This window comes from Alosa pseudoharengus, unplaced genomic scaffold (genome assembly GCF_046254945.1).
Source record: "Alosa pseudoharengus isolate Yale_2024_CS ecotype anadromous, Long Island Sound unplaced genomic scaffold, YU_APseudo_1.1 YU_APseudo_1.1_scf_23, whole genome shotgun sequence".
In the NCBI taxonomy this organism is placed as follows: Eukaryota; Metazoa; Chordata; class Actinopteri; order Clupeiformes; family Clupeidae; genus Alosa; species Alosa pseudoharengus.
Window position 1 is genome coordinate 14,342,767 of NW_027468685.1, and position 15,386 is coordinate 14,358,152.

General features: G+C 41.5%; 2 protein-coding genes across 3 annotated transcripts in view; both read right to left on the minus strand.

Annotated features, from left to right (window-relative positions):
• Positions 1–8,917, minus strand: part of LOC143140658 (uncharacterized) — a 42,510-nt gene extending 33,593 nt beyond the window's left edge. For both annotated transcript variants that reach the window (XM_076301698.1, XM_076301697.1), the window contains exon 1: positions 8,554–8,917. In XM_076301698.1, coding sequence (XP_076157813.1) covers positions 8,554–8,620 — 67 coding nt within the window. In that variant the 5' untranslated portion in view covers positions 8,621–8,917. The remainder of the gene's footprint in view (positions 1–8,553) is intronic.
• A 3,913-nt stretch (positions 8,918–12,830) lies between these two features.
• On the minus strand, positions 12,831–14,789 carry stpg1 (sperm-tail PG-rich repeat containing 1). Its single transcript, XM_076301852.1, has 7 exons — positions 14,649–14,789; positions 14,447–14,545; positions 14,167–14,346; positions 13,818–13,929; positions 13,497–13,665; positions 13,002–13,192; positions 12,831–12,904 (listed from the first exon to the last, which is right to left on the minus strand). The coding sequence occupies exons 1-7, from the start codon at positions 14,787–14,789 to the stop codon at positions 12,831–12,833; spliced, it is 966 nt and encodes a 321-aa protein (XP_076157967.1).
• Between the last annotated feature and the right edge of the window lie 597 nt (positions 14,790–15,386).

Consider the following 15,386-nt stretch of genomic DNA (forward strand, 5'->3'; position numbering starts at 1 on the left):
TCCGGCTCTCACCTTATCTAGCTGTTGGCATACTGTAAGTGGAGCATGACTGCGCTGGAGTGACCTTCTTGGCAGCGCTGTGTGTGTGTGTGTGTGTGTGTGTGTGTGTGTCTGTGTGTGTGTCTGTGTGTGTGTGTGTGTGTGTGTGTGTGTGTGTGTGTGTGTGTGTGTGTGTGTGTGTGTGTGTGTGTGTGTGTGCAGGACAAGGGAAGGGATCCTTCAAAAAAAACAGAGAGCAGGAGCTGAAGCAGGTTACTGTGCCAGTCCTGCTATTATCATGGGATGGTTCGCTCACAGGTTTCTGACACAACTGGTGGCTGACACAGACACACAAGGCTCTGAGGAATGTCATAAAAAATAACAGTACAACACGCTCAACTCCTCATGATAGCTTGAGAGATGGGTGGTAAATCCTCAACAAGATGAATACTAACAAATAGGACAACACTCCAAATTCACTTTGGAGTGTATTAAAAAGTGAAGTCAATTTGTAATGCTGTCTCATTTGTCGTGTCCAGTAAAAGGACAATACTGAATTTCACTACAGGTCTTCATTTGGAATACTAATGATCATTCAATATGAACCCTGCTAATTATTTTCTGCCTTCTTACTCAATTATTACTCAATTATTACTCAATTCTAACTGATTACCGCAGTGGGTTAATGCATCATTAACACTTTTGGTCAGCTGTTACACGTTGCCACGCTGTGTGTTGGCGTGAGGTGCAACAAAAGTCTCCTTAAAGTATTTTAAAAATTGATTTGGACTGTGAGTGTGTGTTTGCACTTTAACCTCACGTAGGGAAAACTCAGAGACTGAAGTCTAAATCAATTAATCCGAGCTCAGTGTAGTTGGTGAGAGGCTGTCAGAACTACAAAGCGGAAGTAACAAAATAAAAAAAATAAAAAAATCCCTATACACATGATACAAGTGCAATGATTCATAAGTGGATGAATGAGAGGGGATCAGGTCAGAGCTTCTTCCTTCCACACCAGGAAGTGGAGGTCAAAAGAGCGCTCAAACTTCCTGCCTGAGGAATTCTGCCAAAGCACACACACACTCTCTACTCCTCTCTCTCTCCCATTCTCACTGGGAAGTCAGGTCACATGACACCAATCGCAAGTATTTTCCTGGAGCGAGGACGGGCGGCGACCTTTTCTCCATTACGTTGCCTTGGAGACGTGACAGGAAACGGCGCAGCCTCAGAAACACAGGCTCCTCCATGACTCAAGCCCCTGTGAGTCTCGAGCAATCGGATGTCGTCATCTCACATCTGAACACATTCCATGTGCCTCACAGAGGGTCTGGGGCTCCAATGAGTAGCACAGCAGGTTTCACAACCCTCTGCTGAAGTAACGGGGTGGATGGATACCTCTGATAGTCACTGGAAATCACTGATAACAGAAAGATTGTGGATAAATGACTCATTTGTTGTCGAATGGCATGACAACATTTGTTTCAGATACAGACTCTGCCTCTTGGTTACAGTGTGTCCTGGTTTGGCATACGGAGGACAGTCGTTAGGACAGGAAAGGACACTTCCATCTGTGTGTGTGTGTGTGTGTGTGTGTGTGTGTGCGTGGGTGGCTGCGATCCAAAGTATGAAATGATCCGAGACAAATGTGGGACTCTCCCTTGGTCAGTAATGGCCATGTTGGTGATTTGTAATGTAATGTGGGCCAAAGCCAGTTTCCCCTTGGGAATGGGGCACAGGGGGTATGTGTCACAGAGTCCATGCAGTGGGGGGTAATCCAATGTGTGTGTGTGTGTGTATGTGTGTGTGTCAGTGACTATGCGTGTGTGTGTGTGTTGTTATGCACTTCGCATTTGTGTATGTGGTTGGAAGTTGGAAGTGGTTTGCGGGCTGGTTTGTGTGTGTTTGTGTTTATGCGTGTGTGTGTTTATTTCTTTGTGTGTGTGTGGTTCTAGGTTGTCCGGGTGGTTTGAAGGCCAGGCCTGTCGGACATGCCTCCTGTGCTGTCCTGATCTTTAGCTCCTCGGCTACAGTGCTAATATTAGCACCTGGGTCCTGTGACAGTGCTGAATGGTGATGGTGATGGTGGCAGGGCCTTGGTCGGCTGTGTGTGTGTGTGTGTGTGTGTGTGTGTCACAGAGGAACAGTGTGCTAAGGAACACACTCAGAGAGAGTATATAGTCCACATAGACATAGACAAGCATATGGAAACACACACACATTATAAGCATGTATTGTATCTACACACACACACACACACACACATACCTCTTGCACATAAACATAAATAAATCCACACATGCACCCACCCATACAGACATATACACGGCACACATTTGTCCTCCAGTCCACACACACACACACACACACACACACACACACACACACACACACACACACACACACACACACACACACACACTCCTGCACACACACTCCTGCACATACACACACTTCAAAGCCACAGCAGGGGTACAGCTGCTCGCAAGGCTTTAGTGCATACAAATGAAATATGGTGCTGGGAGACTCCAGAGCCATGAGAACAGTTCTTCATTCCACAATACACACTACACACACCATATAGCAAAGCACAATACGCAATACACACACCATATAGCAAAGCACAATACACACTACACACACCATATAGCAAAGCACAATACACACTACACACACCATATAGCAAAGCACAATACGCAATACACACACACCACATAGCAAAGCACAATACACACTACACTACACACCACATAGCAAAGCACAATACACACCACATAGCCAAACCTGATATACACTATACAGCTGAACATGCTATATGTTACAACCTACACACACAGCTGAACACACAACCTATAGAGAACCCAGACAGATAACCTATATACTGTATGTCCAGGCTCAAAACAAAACCTCTCTGAGTAGCCAGAGGCATGACTCAGCCAATAATTTTCAAGAAATGTTAGTATTCCTCAAGTATGTGACGTCAATTTATATTTATGTATCATTTCATACACTACATGTAAGAGGAATGACTAAGATGACAAATGAATTCCTGCCCCTGCATTTGGCCGAGGAGGCTGACTGATGGCATGCAAAATAACTCTCATAAGCGGTTGAGTATGAAACACTCTCAGTGGCTGAAGAATAAAAAAAGAAAAAGAAAAAGAAAAAGCCTATTCATCACAAGCACAAGGCATTTAAACATGTTGAATCTGGCGTTCGGTCAGAAAGCCTCAAAACTCAACAACACAGGACCAGTTTAAAAACAAGCTTTGGCCAAGCCAACAGCACAATCTGTTGTGACGTTTATTCACATGATACACATTTCTGTGCAAAAACTCAACTCAACCGGGTTAAAAAAAAGAAAGGCTTTGATGTTGGTGAAATATAGGTTATCTCCTAGAGACATTTTTCACACTATCACTGTATTAACTCCAAGGGCATGAATTTGCTTACATCCTAAGGCATGATAATTTAGTTACTAATGACATGCGCAATTAGCCATGAATCTGCATAAATATTCACGCGAGTGGTGATTAAAATTTTTAAGTGGAGCACAGGACAATGAAGTGTATTGTAGAATTTTGCTCAATCCTTTGCTCTTGTTTAATCCATGACCTCTTTACCCCCAGACCAACTGATCACACAAAACACATGATTACCCACAAATGTCCTGGAAGCCCAATTATTTTCATGTTTAAGAAAAACAAAGACAATTCGGGAACAGTAGATGTTGTTATATAACGTGACTACGCTGCCCCCATATGTTACAGAGATGGTGCTCTGATAGAGGGGTGGAAGGCAGCATTCTTAGTGTCCTCGTTAACTAACACCACGGTGTGCACTGCACTGATTACCCAATATTAGACTGCACAGAATAAACAACGTTAAAAAATCCCAGATTTCTGCCTCTGTTTGAAAATAGTTAGACCTGTACAGGTGGCCTAGCTGGCCCTGACAGTCCACTAAGACACAGATGCAGAAGCGTTGTACACCTGCTCCTTTCAGACTTAGTACACTCTGAGTTGAGATACACATGGGGATATACTGTAGTCTTCTAGCCCTCAATTTGTGTGGAGTCTGTTTTTCTGGTGCGCCAATCATCTAGTCAAGAATCTCATTTGGTGAAAAGGAATCACAAAGAAACATAGTGTTTCACAAACTGGCAGTGTAGAACAGCAGTGTCAATTCTAACTGGATAATGGCTGATTCAATGGCTCTGAATTCCAATCTGGACTACACCCAATTCTTACGTGACTAACCCGCCCAGGTCAGTCAAGCCAAGTCCAGGGCAGTCTCTACATACTCCACATAAACCATTGTGAAAACTGTGCAATTCATGAGATGGCAGCACCAGGCTAAAGCATAAACAGTTGAGCACAGCTGTTTTACCACCTGAGGGAGGTATTCTGGGCATCCTTATGTGGCTTAAAATACCTCATAGCAAAATGACGTCTATGGATCAGGCACACAGGGGATGCGGGCAGTACAGTACAGTGGGCACAGCTGGTCCTTGTCCACTAAACAAACCCCTGTGATTAGGCTCGTACGACTTCATGCAGCGCTGCGGAGATCTGGCTGAACATAACGCATGCTGGACGTTTGCACAATGCGACACAATGCATTCAGCCTGATCTGTGCAGTCCACTATAACTCAGTCATACATACCACTTCCTCCTCTTCCCCTGTGTGTGTGTGTGTGTGTGTGTGTGTGTGTGTGTGTGTGTGTGTGTGTGTGTGTGTGTGTGTGTGTGTGTGTGTGTGTGTGTGTGTGTGTCTGGTCTTATAAGGTAACTGCACTGCACTGCATATTTATATTTAATATATATATCTGTAAACCACCTTCTGTAAACCAACTGTATACTACTGTCTACACTGCACTATATATCTTATCATGTCTATGCACCACCTAGATACTTTGTATATCACATTGCACTTTTCTGCTTTTCTGCACTTTTGGTTAGACGCAAACTGCATTTCGTTGTCTTTGTACTTGTACTCTGGACAATGACAATAAAGTTGATCTAATCTAATCTAATTGAATCTAATTTGTGATTTACATCATCTCATCCGGTGTGAAGTGACGCTATACGCTGTTCTGACTGAGGTGGAACAGAGGAGGGGATAGGAGCATCAGTCCCCCCCCTCCTTCTATTCCTCTGTCTCCACCTCTTCCTGTCCTTCAGACTCTCACACACACACACCCACACAAACACACATACGCATACACACACACACACAGAAGAAGAAAGACCCCCGGTCCTCCCTTACACAGATAAGTCATTACTCACTCTCCACACCCTGCCTGGGTTCTGTCACACCGCCACAGGAAAACCCTCACAGCCTCTCCAGTCTAACCCTGTCTCTCCCTCTGTTCTGTTCAGCAGATAGGCAGATGAGGCCAGTTTCTAATGCAAATCTAATGCAAAGGACCCAACATCATCATTCGCAGTAACAGTCTAGACATGGTTCAAACAGGGGACTGAGCCTCAGCTCAAATCAAACAGTCAGAGAACATGGTTTCATACATAAACAAAGCGCAGTCTCTACCACTTGTGGGAAGTCACACACAAAACACACACAGACACAGACAGACACACACCCACAGCTCTCTAAAAGCACACAGCTCATACATACAAAACACACAAAGCCCGTACAGGACTGATTGAGAGGTCCATTAATGTGGAGAGGATGTTAGTGTGTCTGACCACATGCATGTCCGGCTTTCCTTCCTTTGTTTGCTGCACGCCACTGTGTTACTTTTACAGTGCTTGGAGGAATTGAAGCCATGTTGGAAAGGATAATATATACTAATATGCATGTTGAAAACTTAACTAGAATATTGGAAGCACCAAAAGCGAATCTTAAGGTGTGTAAGTCTGGTCAAAATGAATAAGAACGGCTAATGTTGCTTATAGAACTCTCCAGGAAGCATAGAAGGTCTGACAAAAGCATTTTTGAGGCAGATTGCATCAGGAGGAGGCTAAGGATCCTTTGTTTCCCTTTTCACATGATGTTGAATTGCAGCCAGGAATACTGAACCAAGAACTGAAGAGCACCTGGGAACGTTATCATTTTCATCTCACAACCACTTGAAACAGAAAAGCTATGACTGTGGTTTAAACATCTGGTTTAAAAGACATTTAAAAGCCTCTAACCACAGCTTATATTTATATTAACAACACTTAAAAATAAAACTTGGATCTTTTGGATTTCCTTAATTCCTCATGTGCAGCTACATGCAATCTTAAACATAAGGTACTTATGAGAGATAAAGCGGAAAGCTGTATTTGAACAGGGTGACCAAAACCTTGCCTTCTAAAGAGAGACTAAACAACATCTCTTTGAACATGTCAGATCTTGGCCTGTGTTGGGGATTTTTCTTCCAGCCCACAACTCTGGCAACAAAGCATCTAATGTTGTCCAAGAGAAGACTCTAGGGCTTGTCCGTCTCTGCTGTGAATCCTCAAGCATCAATAGGAAGTCAGGGTCTTGGACATAAACATTTCCTCTTAACAAATTACCCAGTCAGTAGGTCAAAGGGCAATGCAGATGAACTTTAGGAATTAGCAGCAGACCAAGATTGCCTATAAATTCCCAATTATCCTATCTAGCACATTTCTAGCAGAATGTAACTAGATGACGTTCTGTATCTCCCCCAGATGGGTAAACAGGGTTGGCTGCACCAGAGGTGGGAGGAATGGCTGCTCAGGGGGACTTCTCTCTCTCTGTGTTGAGCAATGGGAAAGGAATGTAGGTCTTCTGTTTTCCCTTTAAACAATGGTTCTGCCTCTGCCACACTGATACTGATACAGACCACAAAAGCATCACCTACACTTGAGTTTCACCATTTAAAGCCCATACGATACTGTAACTGCTCACTGTGTTTGAGGTGATATAGGCTTCAGGCGTTATATCAGTTATATGTTATCCATCGCCTATACTACCAATGATTCATAATGTATTTATGTTATATTACTATATTACTGATTCCCAAAGGGGATACTTATTTGAAATTGTACAATAGAGTTATGAAAACTATACTGCATTGTTGAAACATCCTTTAGGTTAAAGGTATTTGATTATATGCTATTGCCCATAATGACATTTCTATGTGCCGAAACCACCTTTTCAAAGCCTTTCAAGCAGTAAATGCAGTCAGGTAGTGTTACACCTTGAATAACCCACAAGACTTCCCACCAAATGATACACTTGATGCCTAAAAACTAGGTCACTGTGAAGTGATGTTTCTTCTCTGCACATTTCTGGCATGGCGGTGGAGCTTGGCACCCTACAGCATAAACAAACACCAGATCCGTGCCCTACAGTTATCTCTCAGTGAGATCTGGGGAATAATGATATTCATTTACTATTAGAAGAACCACAATCATATTCTGTCGTGTTTCAGTTATGAATGACTTGGCTGTCAATGATTCAATAAGTAAGTTTTTGTTCATAGAAATAAAAATGCTTCTAACAAACAATACTGGCAAAAGTCTTCTCAGGGACGATGCATGATCATTTTTCAGTCTTCCAACACATTTACGGTATGCTAGATGTGATTGGATTCCTTTCTGAGCTTGAAACATGCAAACAAATCACAGAAAATATGCACAGGATGTCCATTTCGAAGATCCAAATTGTGCACACGAATGTTTACTGTAACGTTCAGTAAGCTGTTTCATTGCAGATCTTCTTGATAACCAAATCAACTGCAACTTGGAGCAATCTGCATTGTCGCTATGACTGCTGGTACTATTTTGGCTGCCTAGTGAGTGAGTGCTGGTCTATGGCAAGAGGAAAAACATCTGGAGGAAAACATCAAAAATACATCAACGTGGGGGCGCTAAGCAAAGACTAGTGCTGGCGTAATGTGATGGAAAGAAGTAAACTTCACTGACTTACAGGCGTGTATCGCAAAATCCCCACGCACATCGTTTGGCGTGAACTGCTCTATACCGCTGGAGTGCATTAGCATTCCATAGAACTGGCGTTTTAGCCGCTCGTGGTCGTTATGATATCTAGGCAGCGAAGAAAAGGTCGAAAGGTGGGGGTGGGGGCTGTAAAATCAAGGTGTCACGACGGAAAACGCCCACATCCCACATCTGGTACATGCACTAGCCTACTTCTCTGACACATCCAAAAGCATCATTATGAGCCAAATTAATATTCCACGACAAATGCGCATCAGACCGACATTGCGCGTAATTTTCCTCAAACACCGGCAAGCTTCCTCGGCACTAATCAAAAATGAAAAGGACATTGATGACATTGACTTCATGTGTTAAGTGTTTGACAAAATGTGTAGCCTACATGTAACCCACGCAATATGACAACAGTGTAACACATAATAAAACCTTGTTTGGTCACGTTTTGATTGAACTTCAAGCTGCAAACCACAGCATGTTTTCCAACGAGATGACATCCATAATACACCATCGAACAGGCTCCCATGGTGTGAATCATAGCTCGTAATGATTTACTCTGTTTCATGACTATTTCAAAAATAGTTCCATATGACATCCCCTATTAAGAAAGCACGTTTGAATGTCATATATTGTTCTGTTCGATATGACCTACCTTTGTCTGACAGTGTTAGTTTTTCTTCGAAATTTATCTCGAGATCTTTGTTCTCCATTTTCTCCATTCAGACGCCTCGGTGTCCTTTTACAGATTTAGTCATTCCTTCACTAAACTTAAACAGAGGAGAAGAGAAGGAACTCCCAAGATTACTCACTTCAACACACCCAGTATCTCAGAGGTAACCTAATGACTGCAAACGTCAACATAAAATAAGTTTCCTTTAGAAGAACTGCAGTCTCAATAAATTACTAGTTCTGGAGTTAAGACACCCGTCGTCGACAGTTATCCTACTTTACAAAATGTGCAGTTCAGAACCTATTTCAAAAGGAAAAACTGAAGTGAGGGGCCACGTCCACGGACAAGCCCATAGCAGCAAGACTGCTTGAAGAATGCCTATGCGGGATGGTCTTTGACTCTCCGATGGACTGTACCATATGGCAGGGATATACTTTTTGAACCAGTGTCATGAAGATCGCTGACGTCTGCTCTGTCTACTGTAACTCCGGCCAAAATATGTGTTGATAGGAGGGTGATGTATACTGGCACATTTGTTGACTCGGCATGGCACTTGACACAGACATGCCAGCTAAAATATGGGCATAGCCGAAAAATCTGATTCCCCTCTGGCTGGCACGGTGCGTCCTCTTCACTTCAGAGCGAGCGTACGGTTGGCGGGGAGGTGGACGGTCGTAGAAAGTCTGCATGAATGCCTCATAATGAATGTTAGATGCGCGGGCTGGGACGCTGGAGTGTGACATTTCTTGAACCGTTATTTAGTCAGGGATGAGAGTTATACCAACCTCGAAATGTGGTTAGGCATTATGTAAAATGAAATGTTGTGAAAATGATTGAATTTATTATTTTGTGTTTCGTTTAGGCTATTCTGTTATGATGATTAATGGGTGTCTTTGACATTGAAGTGTATGCAAATGTGACAGGTTAAATGATAATTCATTATTTGTAGTCTAGTACCCTAGCTTATCAACAAGAAATCTCAGACTAGGGCCTAAAATATCTGCAGCTATACTAGGCTCTCGAAGCCTATAAGGATACCACAATGTAAGATAACAATGCAGTCATAGAAAGAGTGTGCCATGATTGTTCCCAAAAGATTCAAGAGAGAAAACCAACATATATCCATTTTTAACGGGAATTGTGTAAATATAGGTTAGCTTGGCCTGATTCACTCATCCCACCTTAATCCTTCAGATTCAAGTCCGTATGAATTATAGATAAAGTGTCAGTGCAATTTGTGAGGCTAACTGCAATAGGCGAGGAGAAAATATACACTCAAACAAACAAAAAAACACACAAGCAGACTGGCTGAGGCATTGGCACAACTGATGTGGTCATTAAAATCATCACAGTTTTATTTAGATAAAGGAAACTTTGACCTACTTCATGAGATGCTGATTCTATATTTGTCCAAATCATTTTAACCTGAGGCACAGAAACCTACCTTCATGACACTACACTGTCAAAGCTTTAGTCATTATTTTACACTGTGTAATATCAAAAAATTGTTTATAAGGTCAAATAGAACAGAGGTGAATTATGATGACTCATTATCAAGAGTGTCCAGTGGAATACTAAAAAAAACTATCTTTGCAAGGCTACAAACCATATGGTATTATTGAACACATAGACAATTTCAGAGAGAATATGCCAGGTTGAATAAATCAGGTGTATGTGCACAAATTGTACCATTGAAAGAAAAGGTGGTAGGTCTGTATCTTGAGACATTTTTGTGAGGGATGCCTCTGTGCATTAATGAGGTCCTCTTGAGAGTTTGAGAAGGATTGACCTTGCCATCATGAGGGTTGTGGGGGTATCAGGAAACATTGTAGACACACCACAGAGTGATTGGGATTTGGACAAACACAGCCTCCAACACAAGAGGCAAACACTAATGTAATAACATTGCCCATAGAGTGTGCCTCTTCTCCTACTGCAGACCTGCCATCAAATTACCACATGGTCGGTTTAAAAAATAACTGCTCTTGTTGAGATCATAGATGTTCTTGGAAAGTAAATAAAAATACTGAACATTGTGTGTTGAGAAACAAAGCAGACCTGTGCTTAGCAAAATAGTGTGGGAACTTATTGCTCCTCAAAAACAGTGTGTTTACATCTCCACAGTTGGAGAGCAGAGGGCGGACATCATGAAGTGAATAATTGTTGAATGGATAACGATTTGAGGAGGACTGTGAGTGTAGGGGGCTGAGTAATCAGGTGCCATGTCTGAATGCGGTGTGTGTCTAATCTTTTTTTCCCCACTGATATTATGTATACTTACATAACAGTCATCTGAAGGCACTGGGATCATAATCAGATTGGAGAAGTGTTCCAACAGGCTGTTACACAACAATTAGGAATAAGAAACATTCACAAATGCCTGGGTGCATATCACACAACCAATTATTATTATAGCCAAAAAGTATGTTTTAGTTTTGTTTAAACCCCTTGAAGAGGATTCTTCAAGTAATACAAGCAAAGCATTTACCCAATAATTTGCTTCCTCATTTTAGAACAAAAGCCAAAGCTGATTGTGGAAATAGGATGTGGGGATTGGTAAACTGGGGCTGAGACTTTCTTAGATAGATAGATACTTTTAGAAATTTTAGAACAGAGCCAGCTTTCCCTACCAGCCTGTTCAGTCGCCCAGCGTCCTTCTTCTTAATGCTGCCTCGCCAGCACACCACGGCATGAAAGAGGGGACTGCCAAAGACAGACTGGTAAAACATCAGTCAGCTGGGCAAAATTAGTATCAAATACAGATGCAAAAACAGACACCTAGACATACACACGGTCTGGCTGATTGCTGAAATAGTTTTCAGAGTACCATGTTAACTGGCACTGAGTCCTTGTAACTGACTCATAACTGCTAAAATAACTCTCGCTCTGATATGCCCACAAACCAGCAGAGGTCTCACTCTGGCGTTTCATTTCCCTTTACGCCTCTTGGATTACCACTATGGAGACAGTTGCTCCCAAAACAGAGACATTATGAGTCATTCATTTAATGCCCGCACAAGAAAAGTAGCAGGTCAACACAGATCTAATTTCTATGGGGCCTATCTTTCAAGCTTTGCTAAACGCCTCTCTCTCTCCTGCTCTTCCTCTCTCTTGCTACCCAGTAGCTCTCCAACTAGAAATGTAGGGCACATTTTATTCCTTTTCCAGGATGGTCCTAAAGGCTCAGCCAACTGTATCACAAGATGTCTTATATAAACCTTTTTATATATATATATTTTTTTTTTAGTTAAACATTACACCATATGACATGTCACAGAAGATGATTCTTTAAAATAGTTTCCAGAGGCAACATAATTGAACAAAATGAAAAAAAAAGACAGGAGAAGACAGGATTAATAGCTTTATACAATGTGCTCCTGCAGTGTGTATCTGAATGTCTCCACAGCTGTTTGAGAGTGGGAGGCGACTGTAGCCACAGTTGCTGTGGCATCAGCTGCAGCAGTGAGCTAAAGCTGCCTGGAAAATTTTCCAACCGACATCGTCACAGAACTGGACAGCCTCAATAGAAAAGTTTACTTTAGATTTACGGAGCAGTGCGGCAATTTCACAGGACACCATAAGATGGGACATGTCTTGTTTTAGTTTGAGCAAAAATGTATGGCCAAACCACACATCACGCAATGGGTGTTTAAATGTAAATATGATATGATTAACAATACAGGTTTAATACTGACAATACTGGTATACTATCAGTATAGAACATATCTTTACTGATATTTATCCTTTTTGAAAAGATAGCATACATACTATGAATAAAAAAGCCACTTGTGCTGAGTTTGAAACACAGTCTAGTTGCATAGTTCAAATACTGATCTAGCTGAAAACGCCATCCAAACCACAACAGTTGGTGCAGAGGGACAGTCCCAGCCCCCACCTTCTGTCTTCCCTGTGTGGATGCTGACTGTCAGGACACGCTGTCAGCTGTCACCCTCTGAGGGAGTGTTCTGGAATGTCTCTTAGAATCAGATGAAGAGGGTGTGGGACAGGCTACTCTCTGGCTACAGGACCTATTACAATGCAGTCGTCACTAAATGAAAACAGGCTATTCGTCTCATCACATAACAATGCAGCTCACATTTAATACATAAATTGGCATGATGAAAATTGCTGTTTTAATGCACATAACAGTATTGTGACATAAAAAGGTCATCCATGGGCAAATTTAAGTCAGTATGTTCCTGTTCCAAAATCCTGTTGAGTATTCTTTGTCTCACATTAAACAGCAATTTTTGCCCAGCTCACGCTGGTACCCAGGTCTTTCTATGGTTGTATATGAAAGACCTCTTTGACATTATCTCTGGATCATAAAATCCTGTAAGGAACAAAAAAGCACATTCAAATTGAAGAGTTATTTTGTGGATTCAGATAATTAACTTGACTGCAATTAACTTGACATAGCAATGCTATACCTGGACCAGGTACATCGTGTCCTTTAGGATTTTGTACCCATCGGCTTGTCCCTGAGACAAATGCAGCAGTGGACATGAAGTGCTTGGGAGAGCCCTCATAGTTGACAATGTCATACTGCCCCGGGCCTGGCAAAGGTGGGTTCTCTGGGAGTTTCAGAGGAGGTGCTGAGAGTCCGAGATAATGTCTCCGTCTGGTAGATAGGTGACATAAAATTCCAAACTAGAACCTTCATTATGTTCCTTATATCACACATGCTACATTGACAACTGGTCATTTAACTTTAAATTCAACCTTACAGTGAGTTCTTTGTTTATGGTTTTACCAATAGCATGGAATGGGTCCTGCTATCTTATCCAGATCCACAAAATGTGTTACCCAGAACAAGTGATCTGATGGTTAGACAGATCATAACCACAACCACCCTGCACTCATTTTAAGTGTAACTGTGGGTACTTTGTTCTACTAAAAAGTATACACCAATGTGTTTCACGTACGGTAAGATTGTCCTTTTCACCATCTCTGGGATCTGATAAGGGTTGTATGCCCCAGGCCCTGGGCCTTCACTCTTCAGTGGAAGTGGGTTGCGGGCAATGTTTGATTTAAAACAGGAATAGGGCACCTTTGGGTCCTTCTGCGTTATGGTGTCATTTACATTATAGTGACCTTTAACAAGATAAAAAAGTAAAACAATTACTTTTATGTAACAAGAAACTTCTGTTAAATGGCTATATACATCATGTTAGACTGAAGAGAACCTTTAAGTGTGAATATAATACTGCTAAGAGCTTGATCTCACTTTCACTCATACCACTTACAGGGGGATGGTCCTTTTAAACCATTCAAATTGGCCACGTTTCTTGTTGTCTTGGAGAGGAAGACAGAGTGAGCTGATATGGTTGTGCTTTTGTCAACACCACCGTAAGACACCTGTAAAAAAATAAAAGTTAATATACTGCAGTTCATAAGTAAATGTTTAGAGGCAGTAATTAATCATCTAAGTTTGGATGTCGCTTTGGTTAAAAAGTGTCAGCCAAATGTAATGTAATTTAATGTTTGAGACGGTATTGGCAACAATGTAATATGGTCCATCTGCAATAAAAAAAAAAGGCTTCTAGTTTCTCATTTCTGTGCCTTTGCGATAGGCATGTCACACAATGCACCCACGTTGTATTGGTTTGGAGCTGGAGTTCCCTTGGTCACACTATCCAATTTCACTGCAATAGGCAGACGGAAATTTCTTGTGCTTCCCCTTAAAAAGGTGTGTTTAGGCAGCAAACTGGATTGCAGGTTATAAGCATTGGGTCCTGGGATACCTCTATGTAAGTTTCGAGAAACTCTGTGAGCCTGATGGAATACAACAACCAGCAATCAGAGTTGCACAGTAAGTGGAAAACGAGAATGTTTACATTTCACATAAGGTTTTTTTTTTAATGATTTTCCCAACCTTTGATGCAAAGCCCCCAGTGCCTTTCTTGGAAAAAGAAGGGCTATTATTTTCTGCGGGTGTATGTGATAAGTATGCACCAGGACCAGGATTTTCATTCTGAATGATAATGTTTAAATGAAAGAAAGAAAAAAAAATTGGTTTTAATAACTGTGTTATTCATATAATGTATTTATCTGGGTAAAGTGGGCTACTTGTTTACCAAACTGTCTTCCAAGAGAAACCTCTTTGACTTGGAACAAAAGCCCTTCTTTTCCTCATTGCTGATGACAACTGTTTGATACTTCACAGGAATTGATGAGGTACATCCAAGTGGCTTATAACCTTGATGAGACAGGTACATGTATTGACACAGAAAGAGATTGTAAGCATGTCAATAGCCTCTTTTATACTGTGACACATGGAGAGAATGCTAACAATATACTCACAGTCACTTGAACTTCTATGTACTTTTCTCATTATAGCCATGCAAGATGAAATAAATTCAAGTGTTGATGTTTCATGTCAAGCAGAGGGAAAAAGTGAGACCTGTGGATAAGGGCACAGCTGTTTGCAAATGTGTTGCTAGCAGCATGTTAACATAGAACGAGACACATTGATAGCCTAATCCTTGATTTGTCTAAACGTTTTCCGAACCATTAGAAGTAGGAAAAGCTCAAATAACGTTGTAAATAAACGTTGTCAATGTCAACATTAACATATTGACTCATATTAAATATTTGCTGAATTAAAGATGTCCTTACCTCTTCACTGAAAAAAAACTTTGTCAAAACTGCGATTGTTGAAACATTGTTGCAGTGATAAAGTACTTATGTTACCATGGTAGCGCACACGCACTGAATGTCACATGTTCACTGTCAAACTACTTGCAGAGTTTACATAATTTGTTTTACATTGCCCCCATGTGGCAATCAGTAGTAGTAGCTTCTACTACTCATTT